The 15,560-nt window shown below is 41.1% G+C and overlaps 1 protein-coding gene across 5 annotated transcripts in view; it reads left to right on the top strand.

Moving 5' to 3' along the window:
- The window catches only part of MGAT5 (alpha-1,6-mannosylglycoprotein 6-beta-N-acetylglucosaminyltransferase), a 374,340-nt gene that overhangs the window by 216,530 nt on the left and 142,250 nt on the right, over positions 1 to 15,560 (top strand). For all 5 annotated transcript variants that reach the window (XM_082631527.1, XM_082631526.1, XM_082631528.1 and 2 more), the window contains 2 exons: positions 10,372 to 10,443; positions 12,735 to 12,896. In XM_082631527.1, the coding sequence (XP_082487653.1) occupies positions 10,372 to 10,443; positions 12,735 to 12,896 (234 nt within the window). The remainder of the gene's footprint in view (positions 1 to 10,371; positions 10,444 to 12,734; positions 12,897 to 15,560) is intronic.

Below are 15,560 nucleotides of genomic sequence, written 5' to 3' on the forward strand. Positions count from 1 at the left end.
TATTTAGCTATTGCAAGTGGTGAGGGTTGAAAGAACGATGTGTTAAGCAGCCTTGCATTTCCAGATCATCGAGCAGTTCATTTTCTGTGTCTGTTTTTGAGAGCCATGTAACTAACTACTCCCGTTATAGACACAAGACCCTATAAAGTAATTACTCTAAAGGTCATTGTTTCAGGTATTATTAACTTAGTTTAGCCCTCTGCAGAGCCTTTTACTGCTATCAGCTTTTACAAAATTGAGGATAAATTTCTTTACCCCGTTGATATTATGTTGATAGATGGTGCCGATATATTTGACTTCCCACACATTTTTGCTATTTACACAATTATTCTAGCAACTAGCCACCATCATACCCTGCCAGACTTCTTAATTTGTTTGTACTGTGTTTTTTAAGCACTTGTGTTGCCACTGGAAGTATAGTTGCTCTGAAATAATCAAATTGCTCAGTGATTGATTGCTAGATCTTAGGATGTGTACAAGCTGTTGCTTCTAATGCCAATTTGGACTGGTTGAGTGAGTGTGTATGTGTGTGTGCGTGCGCCTGCCTGTGTGTGTGACTCCCTCATAAAGGAACAAAAGAAGCAATTTCATGCCTTACTCATGAATCTGTTTCTTATATTTCAGAAACAGGCATAAAGATGTCTCTTCCTCTTTCTCTTCGCCCTTGGCAGTATGTAAAACTAATATTGGCTGAGCGTGCTATTAACCTTGAGTTTAAATTCAGCGTACTTAATCCCTTGATTAATGCCAAGATTAATGTCCAGCAGCAAAGGTTGAAAGCTTAAATGTTTGTGAATGTGAGCATGAAATGAAATCCTAATAACCAGTACAATGATTTGGATTTATGGGCTGTGTTGGCTGCTAAGGATATCTTGGAAATGGTGTTGCACAAACTAATTTGTCAAAGTGGGCAGAAGTAAAGAATTGACTGTTTAGGTTGCAGGAAGAAATCCGAATGAGAAAATATAACTAACATTTGGGACGGGTCAGGGAGTACTTTAAAAATGCCACTAGACTGTTGCCTGAGAATACCCACATACACCTTTCAAATGTCTAGCCCTTGACGTAGGAAATTCTCTTTCTGTGAGATAATATTTTTTTGGCGGTACCTGAGGTGACAGAGATTTATGATCGTGTTCTTTGCACTTCTTGAATTCAGCCTTTATTTTATCTTTTTCATCTATGTGTTTTTGTGGCTCTTATTACGTGAATTCTAAAACATACTTAGAAAAGGATTTTTTTAAAAACAATCCCAAGTTTACAGAACAGCATTTGTCATCAGCCTGATTGATCTCTCAATTTCCCCCAACCTCTTCCTTCTCCCAAGTTCATTCTCTTCGTGACACCTCCTCTTTGTCAGTAGTTTCATTTACTACAACATTTAGTTTTATATCTTTTTATTTCTCTTTTTTTTTTCGCATACTACAACATTTAGATTGAGATTTCTTACTCTGACCTCTACCTTAAACAAAAATTTAAGGGTAAATGGCAGGATTTGCCAAACCCCAAACCAACACCTCTTTGCTGCTTGGAATACATGTGGCAGACTGGTGCTTTGATGCAGTCATCTCCAAATATTGTCTCTGATCATTTATTTCTATTATATACCAATAAAATATTTGCAAAGTTTTATGTTTTGAACTGTTTTTAATATGGAAAATTTCAAGCGTATGTAAAAGAGATGGGTATAAGGAACCCCCATGTGCCCATGACTCACATTCAATAATTGTCAATTCGTGGCCAATCTCATTCATTGACAGCTCTCCCAGTTCATTATTTTGAAGCAAATCCCAAAGATCTCATCATCTGTGAATGTTTCACTATGTACCTTTAAAAGAGGCTCTTTTAAAACATATAACTCCTAATACCATTCCATATTTTAAAAATTACAGAATTCCTTAATATCATCAAATATCAGGTTAGTATTCACATTTCTTGTAAATTAAAGTTTATTTATTTGAACAGAGTTTCAAGCAAGGACCATAAATTACCATTGTTGGTGTCTCTTAAGTCCCTTTAATTTAGGTTTCCTTTCATCTCTTATTTTTTTCCTCCTGTGATTTTTCGCTGAAGAAACTTTGCCTTAGAAGAGTTTGTTGTCCTCTGAATTTTGACGATTATATCCCCGTGTTGTTGTATAACCTGGTTCCCTGCCCCTTGTACTTCCTGTAAATTGATAGTAGAGCTGAGGTTTGATCAGAGTCAGGCTTAATATTTTTTTCAAAACTGTTTCATGGGTGGTATTAACTACGTCTATTAAGAGGCACATAAATGCCTGGTTCTCTCTCATTTGGGGAATGTTAGCAGCCATTGATAATCACTGCCTGGATTTATCAGGGATTCCTTTTTAATATATCAGGAATAACCTGTATAGAGAAATGAGTCCTCGTCTGATATTTGGTTACCCTGCGGAACAGTTCATAAGAGAAATCTTGAGTTCTCTGTTGATTTCCTAGCATCTTCCACTGGTGACTAGTAGTTTGTTTGCTTGCTTGTTTGTATGCTTGTTGGTTTTTACCATCATTATGAACTCATTGATTGAAACATATTTGATATGTTTGATCCATTCCAATTATTTTCTTACTAGTTCTCATATTATACCTTCTTTGACCAGTGGGGGCCAATTCACATTATCTTCTGAATCCTTTTGACATAACCTGGGAGTTTTTAATAGTTTTGATCTCGTCTGGTATGACTAGAGCTTCCAGGCTCATCTTATATAATTTCTGCCCTAGACCTAGAATCAGCCTTTTCTCTAAGTACCCTTGGTTCCTCTTAGTGGGAAATGACACTTAGAGACCATCATCTGGGTACCAGGGGAATTCATTGCTATTGTTTTTTTCTGGGTGCTGGGGATATGACAGTGAACAAAAAGACAAACATTTCTTAAAGTTACGTTTTGTAGGAGGAGACAGGCAACAAAAAGTAAAATACATATCTTTTAGATTACAATAGAGCTATGGAGAAAAATGAAACTGAGAGGGGGCTCATGAGGAGTGCTGGTGTCAGCTTTAGACAGCGTGTTCAGAATATGCCGTACTGAGCAGATGAGAGGAGGACATGTGAGCACCAAATTAGAGGTGAGAGAGTAAGAGGTGCAGATGTCTGGCACAAGTAGTTAACAGGCAGGGGGAACAATTCAGTGCAAAGGTCCTGGGGTGACCATCAGTATCCAGTGTTAAGAGCAAGTATGTGGAAAGTCATCTCCAGAGAGATTTTTTGTCTGTTTTGTTCACAGGAATAATAGTGCCTGGCACACATATTTATTGAATGAATAACTCTATTTAAAGCATTTTTTAAAATAGTCAATAGCTTTTTGTCTCTTTGTTCTAAGTGGGTGACTTCCCCAGCTATCACCTTTCTAATCTTGAAGAAAACGTTATTGTAAAATTTGTAACATTAAAACCTGCTAAGAACATTAAGTTTGAGACATGAAGCAAGGGCATTTTGAGCACTTATTAACAATTTTAATATAATGCTTTCTCATATTTTATCTATAAGGGAATGCAGGGGATCAGTTTAGACTATTAGAATGGAACGAGCCAATTATATTGGAAGGCACAGTTTTCTTGCCCAGCTTTTATTCTTATTGTCACTCTGCATTATTTGCCTGGATCTACACCTCTGGCAAAATTGCACATTACCACAAAAGAGGAACTCTGTCCTTGGTCACTGGAATGTGACTACCTTTATAAATGGGGTGACTGTGGCTCTTGTGTCCTCAGTGTGGATGCAGGCCCAGTGAGGCCGGTTCTTCCACTGTGCAATGTAAGAAGCATCCCTCTGTATTATCTGTGTGATTCACGATGGAGGAATTCGTTTGCTACCTCTCCTGTGTAAAGGAAATTGACAGGTCTCATCCCACAGAGATTTGGGATGGGTTTTTGAAACTCTGACATCCTGTCACTAGAACCCCACTGGTTTGTGGTATGTTGAAAACTTACAGCAATTTCTCTTGAAGTCCTGCCCCTTTCCTAACATCCTGAGTAGCCCTGTCTCGGATCTCCCCAGCCCTCGGGTCTCTCTTGCACACGATCAGTTCCATAGTCTCTGTGATATTCCTGCCACCCCTCCCGTGGTAGGGGGCAGCATTACATATTATAGAAAATATATGGATAGATTGGGAGTTTGGGGTTGACATGTACAGACTGCTATATTTAAAATAAGATGCCTTACATGGAAAAAAGAAAAGAAAATACATGGGCCTGATTGCCTATCTGGATCCAACTCCCACCCATGTGGCCTAGAACATTCCCTTGAGTTTTCAGACTGGTTTCTCCCCACTGAAGTCAAGGTAAAGCCTGCCCTGCTTCCCTCAGGGTATTTTGAAAGGTTCTAATGAAAGGATGAAAATAGATAAGTGTCACTTAAATGGAAAAGAGTATCCTTATCATGAATATCTTAAGTACTCAAGTCATGTCTTTGATTTTTTTTGTTTACTGTGTAACAAGTAATGATTGAGGACCTGCTGTGTGCCAGGGCCTCCACTCGGGGCTGAGGAAACAGGCCAGCTGAAGTTTCTGTCCTCAAGGAGCTTACATTCGGATGGGACAGCAATTAGTAGTCAACCCATGGGTCAGATAATTTCCACATGTGGTAAGTGTGCTGAGGAAAAACAGAGTAAGGAGGTAGAGTGGCCAGGGAAGCAGGCCAGGGAAGGCTTCTCAGAGGAAAAGTTGGAGCATAGTGTGGCAGGGAGGGAGGGAAGGAGGGAGGGAGGCAGGCATGGGAACACTGGAAGGAAGAGTGTTTCAGGTAGAGAGAGAGCAGATGCCGAAGCGCTGAGGTATGGGGTTACCAGGTGAAATACAAGATGCCCAATGATAATGAATTTCAGGGAAAGAGTGTTTTATTTCATTTTTAACTGCGAGTATATGACAAATACTGCATGCAACATACCAAAAAGAAAAATCATCCTTTGTCTGAAATTCGAATTTGAGCATCTTTTCCCCTCCCCTCACAAACCTGGTGACCCTCCCGAGGTAAGAATGAGCCCGGCGTGTGTTTGGACTTGGAAGGGAGTTCTTTGGGGGACGGGGGTAGTGAGGCAGGCAGTGTAAGGTTGAGGATAAATTCTGGGTTTTATTCTGAGGGCGAGGAGAAGCCACTGAAGGGTCTGAGTTAGTGTAGGATGTAATCCACTTTAGGCTTTGAAACAATCACCCCTGCTGCGCGGAAGAGACATCAGGGGCGAGGGCTACAGGCAGGGAGTTACCATCACTTTCATGGCCCTTCCAGCACTGCCCTGCAACAGGAGCAGAGTAAACCCTTCCTGAAGGATTTTGTAGAGAAGATCTAGGCAGTCATACTCTACTATCAAAGGCTGGACTGTGCTCGTGGGACTGCAGGAACCACTCGTCTGGCTTCTCTGCTAAGCGTACGGCGCTGTGCAGGACAGACAGCACTTCCGTCCCCAGCTGTGGGGCTGCCCTGCACCTCTGTCATGATGGGCCTTGCTCAGAGGATTGTGTGGAGACCGAAGGACATGATGTGTGTGAAGCGCTTTTCCTAGTGCTTGGCTCCTGGCATGTTGTCGCTTTTCTTCTTCGTCTCCTACTCACCCCACAGGCACAACCTTTCCTAATAAGCAATTTGGCCCAAATATTCATCATCTCAGGTGTTTGATGGAGAGGATGAGCAGAACCACTCACATGTGTGGACGTCCTTTACCATGTGCATTTCCTGTTCAAAACTTTAGACAGGGGAGTAGGCCAGGGAGGGGAGTGGAGTGGGGTAAAGAAGTCTTTTTTAAAAGCGTGCCCCTTAATGAGTAACTACATTTGATATGTCATCACTTCAACCGATACGTGTGGATGTATGTATGTGTGTATCATCAGTGGATCAAATGAATAGATATAGTCAGTGGTATCCTTTTGGTGTGTAACCAACTAGCCCGACAGGATGATGTCCAACCATCTTTTTCAGATCTTAAAGCTAATAGAATTATTAAGAGGTCACCCAAACCAGCACCTTCATTTTGTAGATGAGAAAACCTGAAAGTCAAATGGTTTAAGGCTGTCCCCCTAGTTGTTTGTGGAGTTGGGCATAGAATTCATTTTGGTGGATTCCACATTCAGCAGCTCTCTTATCCTTGCCCTTCACTGAGCTTGGCCTTTAAGGTGGCTCTGACATGTCCTGGTCCAGGAACCAACAGATCTCAGTCATCACCCAGCCCTGCTGCTCACTAGTGAGTGGACCTCAGCAAGTTCTCAGCCCCTTTAAGCCTTGCTTTCCTCACTTGTAACCTGGCAATGGTACCCACGTCATAGGGCACTTCAGGGGATTAAATGATGGGATGCAGTCAAGTTCATTTGTTTTCTTTCCCTGAACTGTAAACCTTCAGTAAATGACTGTATGCTTATATAATGTAATGCCTTTAAAACTTATTTGATTAAGAAATGTTCATTGTAAAAAAAAAAAAAAGTCGTAATATGAAGATTCACATAAAGAAGAAAATGCAAAGCACCCATGACACCAATATCCAGAGATAACCTCAGACTTTTCTTATGCATTTTGCTCATTTAGTTTTGATTACACTTACTCTAGGAAAAAAACAGCATGAAATTCTATGTCAGTGATCCATTAAAGCAAAACCTTTCACATTAAGTGTGAGAGAAGAGGCCATAATGGAGTCTGATTATTATTCTTTCAAAAGAACAGAACATTACTGCAGAGAGGCCAGTTACACCAAAGTACACACATATGTACGTTAAATCTCCTACTCATTTTTGCTATAACTTTATTACTTCTTTTCCCCCTTTAAATTCCAACTCGAGCTGTAGGAATCTCTGTAAGCAGTTTCTTTTTTCTTAAATGTAATGAATTGTCCATCCTACGGAACTTGAAAGTAAGTATGAGGTCTGTTTAGGAACTTTGCTTTGGTTCACATTGTATGTGATGAAGCTGCAAAACCTTCTCAGATCAAAGAAGTTTAAATCATTGGGAGGAGGAATGTCAAAAATAAAATTGGGTAATTTTAGATCTCCTTGCTCAAGAAAAGTGCTTCATTGTGGCCTGTGTGTGGAAGATGCCTTAATGTTCCAAAGGTCTAGCCTGGCTGGTCTTTTCTGTTTCTGCTGCCTCTTCATTTTGTAGCCTGAGTCTAGTGCACTAAAAAGATTAGTTCCTGTAGAAGTTTCGCCTTCAAATCGAAGGTTAATAGAGTCGTGGTTCTGCTCCTCTATCGATTGTTGTGTGCGTGTTGCCATGAACTCAGATGGTTTTCAGTTTTTAGACTTACTGTGGTGATTTGTGGACTATTTTAAGGCTGTCCAGTCCCTGCCCTGGCAGAGGGCTTGATGGAGGACTTGCCAGCTTGCAGGAGTCGGGTAGAGGTCAGGGTAGACAGTGGGAGGGTCCAGTGCCACAGATCCTGTCCCAAGGAGAGCACCAAGGTCACAGCTGGAAAAAAGCATAGCCAAGGCAGTAGATGAAGGAAGATGACCACAGGCAGACATAGGACACTAGGGTTCTGAGAGCCAGGAAAAGAGATGGTAAGAATGAGTTGAAATAGAAGAGCTTCCAGATCAGGAAGACAGTGGGCTCATTCTGGGGTCCAGCTTTCCTGGTAGGATGCTGTGCTGGGTGGTTAGACTCACTGAAGGAGCCAAGGTAGATCAGACAAAACAGTTAGGGATGAGGAGGTTGAATTATTATCCCTGAGCAAGATTTTCCCTGAGTGTTATTAATGGTGTTCTTATTTAGGAAAATGTTGCTCATTTGAGGGCTGTTTGTTTCAGTACGTGGAGTTATTGCTGGTGTTGGCTTTCTTCCAATCCTGGTAATCCTCTGAGGTTTCAGAAAGAAATGTGTTTGTTTTTTCCCCCTCTCCCTGTGGAGTAATTGGTTTATGTAAAATTTAATTATTTTGTTAACCAGTTATCCTATCACTGCGTACAAAAACAGCCACCCTAAAAACCCACTGTACTCCTGTGTCAGGATGTTCAGAATTGATTTTTCCTCCATTATGAGTGAATATGTAACGGTAAGATTTCTTGCTAAAAGCTAAAATAGGCAGACTCCATTTCCCATTCTTTCAGGGATGCCCTTGAAATCTTGCCCAGTATTATCCAGTGATTTAAAGTAAGAAGAACTGAGATAAAGATCAGTTTCAAAGAGGAATTAAAGTCTTGAGTATTCTGTAGGGAAGTCGTATTTTAGAAGATCACCTTGGACTGTATTTTCATGAGAGTAAATTTCAGAAGATTCTTCTAAGGACAGAGGAGTGAATGTACTCTCCTTTATCTGACCTCACTAATGTCTCTCCTTTTGGTTGATTTTCTTTATTCATAGTCGTGTTTCATCTTTCCCTATCATGCTCTTCATGAGGACATTTTTTATCCTCACATGCTGCTGTGTACATTTTGTTATTTATTTTGTGTGGGGTTGACTACAAATCTGTACCCTGCTTGCTCATCCTCATGCTTTTTTCTGTGCAGTGGAAGGTCTCACAATCAGGTCTACAATCCATTTGAAGCCTTCATGTTACAAATATGCTTTAAAGCACTGTCTTATTGAGTTCATTTACAAAATTTTAATTTGAATTAAGTAATTCAGTCCGGCCTGAGAACACAAGGCACACATGTGTGTAGTGCTGCTGGGACCAGCCGAGGCTTCATCCCCTTGGAGGCTTCTTTTCTGCTGCTTCTCCCTCACTTTTCTCATTTGTATCAATAGAGTGCTTTTCCTTGGTGATTTTGCCTTTCATGGTGATGTTGCTATATAAGGGCTCAGTATTTAGACATAGGCATTCCAGGCAAGTTAGTATTTTCTTTTTTTTATGAGTAAAAACCACTGCAACTTTTCTTATGAGGAGTCCTTTTGAGTCTCTGAAGTCATTCACAAATATGGTCAAGTCTGATTTCACTCCACAAAAAGAAAAGAGAATACTGTGTACTTTTCCTATCCAGGAATTCCACCCTCCCCCAAGCTTTTGCCCTCTGCTTGTTACTTTCAGATCATTTGCAGTGGCAGAGGGCTTTATGCAGATTGCCCAGTTATTTCGGGTCCTAGTCAAAATCACCTTGCTTTAAGAGATATTTCTAGAGTAGTGAAACTGCTTTGTTTCTTTGAAAACTCACTGGGAGCCGGAGGGCCAACCAGCTTGTATGACTGTGCATTGCTGACACAGGAGCTCTGACCTCACACACATCCCTTCCTCCCCCCGTGACCCTCCAAGGATGCCCCCCGCCCTCTTGTACTCTTCATTTTTATAGGTCCGCCTGGCCACAGAAACATTATTTTCAGCACCTGTTTATTAGCCATCTTTAATAACCTCATATATTAATAAATGGGTGACATGCTATCTTGGAATTATATGGCCAGTTTTGGCAAAGAGGTCAGACATCAGTATTGCTCAGTGCATTTTTCATTTACTAGAACGTGTGAATTTGCCTAATTTTCTTTGTTAACCTTTGTCGAAGTCATTCCTGTAAAATCTGGCACTTCCCCTTTCTTTTTCCCCCCTCCCGCAGCTCCCTAAACTCCGGTGCATTGACAGAACAGTCCATCTTCCAGAATGGCTCTCACAAGATTGCTGAGGGATTTTTTTTTTCTTTCATCTCTCTTTCCAATAGGTTTTATCACCCTGTTCCTTGAGTTAGTGTGAAGTGAACAGCCAGAAAATGAGGGGAAGCCTTGATCAGTTAGCCTTAAACTCTCGGTTGCATACCTAATTTGGAGATACATGATGGAGTTCTGTGGCTCATATGCCTTGATGTTTCCTTGCCTGCCACACCACAGCAGATAATGAGTCATTCTTGTCCTCTCGCTAAATAGTACAGGGGCACCTTTGCATTCCCATTCCCTGGCAGCAGTGTTCACGTCTTTTAACTTTCTGCTGCAAGACTGCCCCCCCCCTCCTTCTGTGTAGAAGTTCGAGGATTAAATGATTAAGGAATCAGTCACTGTGAAGTCTTTTTTTTTTGTGGTACACGGGCCTCTCACTGTTGTGGCCCCTCCCGTTGCAGAGCACAGGCTCCGGATGCGCAGGCTCAGCGGCCATGCTCACGGGCCCAGCCGCTCCGCGGCATGTGGGATCCTCCCGGACCAGGGCACGAACCCGTGTCCCCTGCATTGGCAGGCGGACTCTCAACCACTGCGCCACCAGGGAAGCCCCACTGTGAAGTCTTTGAAGGACAGATGTGAAGTGTCATGATACGCTCATTGGGGACCTTGGCTGATTATTGTTTCATCTGAGAGGCGCCCTGCCTCTGGATGGCTAGCTAAAAGTGTGGGAGTCTGACCGATAATAGTAATAGCCCACTTAACCCACTTCCTGTGTACCAGGAACTGTGCTTGGAGCTTTGCACAGACATTAATTCATTTACAGATGCACCAGCATACTTAGTGTCTCTGATTTCTATTTTTCAGGTTGAAAATTGGTGTCCTCATTTACCTTGGAGAGCAAAAAACCCCTACGAAGAAGCTGATCGTAATTCATTGGTAAGTGATTTTGGAAACCTCTTACTAGGCTTGTGATTTGAGTATGATTCCAAGTGATACATGTGGAGTCTTCTGCCAGCTGTAATCTGAAATAACGGTAAACCGAAGAACTTCTATCCCCAGCCCTGGGGAAGTCTGAGTGACCAAATCAGTCAACCAGTTAGCATATGTTTATTTATTGAGCAGTTCTCTGAGGGTTCCTACATGATAGGCTACTGATACGAATAACACCTGGTGCCAGACGTGGAGGTGCCCAGTGATTTAATAATGAAGGTGATGGTTGTAAATAATGACTCTGTCAACACTGAAACATAGGCCCATGGAAATTAATAAAGAAGTGGCGATCTCAGCCTGCATGGGTCAGGAGAGCATGTAAAGAGAAGATGACCTTGGAGTTGAATTTAAAGTGATGAATGAGTTCATACCAGGTCAAGGAGAGAAAGATGTCTCTGATGGCAGGGGGAAAGGTACCTGTACAAGAGCCTGGCATTTTTAGGCTCGAGTAGAGCCTGGTTCAGTGGGACAAGGCCATAGGGGTTTGGATGAGCTGGAATGAAGACGAAATGGGAAAGGTAGGTAGGGGCTGTGAAAAGCTTTGTATTAAAAGCTCAAGTCTTTATTCTTCACCCCAGGGATCAACTAATTTTTTTCTATGACAGGGCAGATAGTAAATATTTTCATGTTTGCAGGCCAGATCTCTGTTGCAACTACTCAGTTCTGACCTGTGGCACAGGGCAGCCCTAGGCAATGTGTAAATGAGTGGGCGTGACTGTGTTCTGATAAAACTTTATGTAGAAAAACAGGCAGCGAGGGAGATTTGGTCTAAGAGCCAGAGTTTGCTGAGCCTCACTTAGACCATGGGATTCTTGGGAAACTGTTGAGTCAAGGACATGGTCAGATGAGTTTTAGAATGAACTATGGTAACTGCTGAAAGATGGATTTAGTGAATGTTTTATTTAGATGTTATATGAAAAAAAATACTAGTGTTATTATTTTTCTCTGTTATTTCAATTGCTGGTTGCATCCAGCTATCTTAGAAAAATAATCTTCCTGGGCTTCCCTGGTGGCGCAGTGGTTGAGAGTCCGCCTGCCGATGCAGGGGACATGGGTTCGTGCCCCGATCCGGGAAGATCCCACATGCCGCGGAGCGGCTGGGCCTGCGAGCCACGGCCACTGAGCCTGCACGTCCGGAGCCTGTGCTCTGCAACGGGAGGGGCCACAACAGTGAGAGGCCCGCGTACCGCAAAAAAAAAAAAAAAAAAAGAAAGAAAAAAATAGTCTTCCTGACTTTTAAGTTATTTTGGATTGAATTTTTTTTTTTTTTAATTTTTGACTGTGTTGGGTCTTTGCTGCTGCATGTGGGCTTTCTCTAGTTGCGGTGAGCGAGGGCGACTCTTCATTGTGGTGCGCGGGCTTCTCGTTGCGGTGGCTTCTCTTCTTGCGGAGCATGGGCTCTAGGTGTGTGGGCTTTAGTAGTTGTGGCACACGGGCTTCGGTAGCTGTGGCTCGCGGGCTCTAGAGCGCAGGCTCAGTAGTTGTGGCTCGTGGGCTCTAGAGCGCAGGCTCAGTAGTTGTGACTTGCGGGCTCTAGAGCGCAGGCTCAGTAGTTGTGGCGCACGGGCTTAGTTGCTCCCGGACCGGGGCTCAAACCCATGTCCCCTGCATTGGCAGGTGGATTCTTAACCACTGCACCACCAGGGAAGCCCTTTTGGCTTGAATTTGAAGTTTTATTCAGTTACTATAGGAAAATGGTATTCCTGGCTTTTAAATTCCTTAGAAAATAATAAACTTTTGTTTGTTTGGATAGGGACAAAACTAGAAGGTGAGCATTTATTTCCCTACTTAACTTTGTGGACAGAATGAGGCTTTTTGGCAGCCTACACAATGGCAGGTAGCCTGTTAAGAATTGACTTCAGTTTTCCCAGGAGTCTGCTACCCTGCAGTAGGTCAAGGGGCCAATAAATTCGGGTGCAGAGAATTTCAAGGTGTATCAAGCACATTCACTGTAAAATATGCATTTTTGACGTAGCTCAGGGCTTTGCAAGTCTGTGCTGCCTTTCTCTACTTCTGATTTTTTAATGATGTCCCTTACAGCAGAGCAGCAGTCAAGAGGCCTTTGCCTCAATTTGCAGTCCTGGGAGCTTCAAGCAAAGCTGTTCAGCAGACCAGACTTTTGAAGCCTTGTGTTTAATTGACTATCTCTTTCAAGTTTTCAAATGTCACATCATGAAAACCATTATGCTTTTGGACTTCTTATCTTCTACTCATTTTTATTAAATTTCTGTTTCTAGGCAGAAATTCGTACGGATTTTAATATTCTCTACAGTATGATGAAAAAGCATGAAGAATTCCGATGGATGAGACTACGGATCCGGCGAATGGCTGACGCGTGGATCCAGGCAATCAAGTCCCTGGCAGAGAAGCAGAATCTTGAAAAGAGAAAGCGGAAGAAAGTGAGTTTCTGATTAATTCACTTCAGTTGGATGCCAGTTTTCTTGAAAATTTGATTTTCGTGGAGACAAGACTAAGAGAAATGTCATGTCTCAAATGATATTCCCTCAGGGTGAATCTGTGCAGTCTCTTCTTGTACAGCCATTTTTTGGGCTGTCCTTTTCCCCGATTACAATAATTATACTTATCAGGAACTGGCACACATGTTTCTTGGGTGAAGCCAGGCAGAATATCTGCTTGTAAGATTTTGCTATGAACCCTCTGACTCTATCTCAGTGGCATCAGGAAATTTAATTCTCTCTTCTTTACCTGAATACAATCTTGAAGAACTTCCTGTTTTACATCATCATGACAATTTCATATTCTTGGTATTTGTCAGCTCTGGGATTTGGGCAACTAACTGGTGAGTTTCATTGCTGTTCTGTTTGGTGGTGCTTCTGCTTATGTTCCTGAGAGAGAGAGATACTATAAATTAAACTTGAGCGAATTTGTTTTGAAGTTCATGAGGAGATGCTGGGGAAACCTCTGTAATATCTCTGAGCATGAAGATCTTACACCCTATTAGTTATACATCAAGTGGCCATGACTTTAGATTAACTATTCTGATGAAGAATAAACAAGAAAAGTAAACAATCTGTTCCCATATCTAAAAATAAATGAAAAATGAGTTTAGTATTCCTAATTTGACTAATTTGACACCTTTGGGGCAAAAATACAGATACACTTGCAGAACCCCAAGTCACAGTTTAATGAGTCAGTTTTGCTTAGATCCCTTGAGTTTATGAGACAGCAGGACCAGACATCCTGGCATCAAATAGTCCTGCAGGAAAGAGTATGTGGTCATAGATCCAGGTGAGCTATGAAAAGAAAGAGTAATTTCTATATGATCCTCTGCAGTTATCTCCAGGATATATTGTTATGTGAAGACATGGTAGGTGGAGAATAGTGAACATTATTTTTAAAAGGAAGAAGGAATTTATCTATATATCTGTATCTATACCTACATGTGTACCTATAGATATATACAAATACACACACATATATACACATATATAATGTATATATGATATACGTATATGCTTCTTGCTCAGATTTTTTGAATGGAATAGCAAAGCATGCAATTAAAAATAAGGAGATGGATGGTGGTAATGGTTGCACGACAGTGTGAATGTACTTAATGCCACTGAACTGTACACTTAAAAATGGTTAAAATGGTAAAGCTTATGTATGTTTTACCACAATAAAAAAAAAGTCTAATAAGGGGAGTCGGGGGGTAGTGTGGAGGCAACAAATATAGAAACTAGACTTCTCTGAATATATCTTGATTTGTAGATTTGACACTGGAATCATTTTACTTAAGTGTAAAACAAATTACAAAAAAAAACCATAAGGAAAAAATAAAGCAAATGAACTGACCACGTGTCCACTTTTACTCTAAGCACACAGAGAAGGGCTATTCTTAGTGACTTCAGAGCACAGTACTTTGAACGTTTCTGATGGGATATCACAAATGATTAAAAAAACTGCAAAAATATCTTAAAACAATTTTTCTAATCCTGTAAGAGGTGGCGGTGTAGATATTTTCCTTCCGAATCCATTATGTGTATTGGAATAAAGCAAATTAGCAATTACGTTAGTGTCCTGGAGAAGTGGAATTTTCAATGTGGGAGAGAGGAAGTAACAGATGTGAGATGGATAATGTTATAAAAATGGATAAAGCTGCTGTAATCCTGGGTTTGAATTGGAAAAACCAGTGTGAACTCATGATTATTTTTATCCTTGAGGAAAAATAAATTTTCTAGCTATGTCCACTGAAAAGGCCTATAAACAGTGATCATCTAGAGTATGCTAGGCACCAGACTTTGATCTTTAAATACCATTTTCACTAAATGGTCTAAAAGGTTCTTGGAAAAGTGGCTGATTAAGGCCTGAGACAGACGTTGTACAAGATGAGCTTGGAATGCCTTGTCGTGTCAGAGAGCAAAGAAACTATCAAAGACTACTAGGATTTTGTCAAAGAACTTAGAAGCCAACTTTAATAGTCTCCCGTTGCCCAAGATGGCACAATTTGGTAATCAGTAAGAATAATAACTGTGATTATTGAAACACATCAAATATACTTATATTCATGATTTTATGATGATATATATATATTTAAAATCCTCATTGGTCATTATTAGAGTACGCTAAAGAACAAATCAGTTATTTTGAAAACTGTTAAGTAAAAGGAAAGAATCAAGTATTTACCAGGTTTTTTTCTATGTAAGCTGTCCTTTGTGAGGGGTAGTTTCTCTTTATAGAAGTATTACAGCTAATAAATGCAGAAGGAATGATAGAATATCACCATTTGCAACCCCTAATGGATTATTGCATCTAGTTAGTGATCATCAGTAGCTGCTAACATCACAGAACAGAAACACCCAGATTTTGTTCTCACCACTGGAAGTACACGGCACCACCTGTGAAGTAGTATTGCCCCAAAAATCAAATACAAATTTGATCATGGCTGCAGATCTGATTACTAATTTACCATAAACACAAGGGACAGAAGAATCTGTTACACAGTCAGCAAAATCTAGAGTGTGAGACACTCTGTTGGAAATACAACCCAACTTCTTTGACAAATAAATTACAAGCCTCTATCCCCCCAAAAAAGGATAATCGGG

The sequence above is a fragment of the Mesoplodon mirus genome (assembly GCF_964341445.2).
Source record: "Mesoplodon mirus genome assembly, chromosome: 8".
Classification (NCBI taxonomy): domain Eukaryota; kingdom Metazoa; phylum Chordata; class Mammalia; order Artiodactyla; family Ziphiidae; genus Mesoplodon; species Mesoplodon mirus.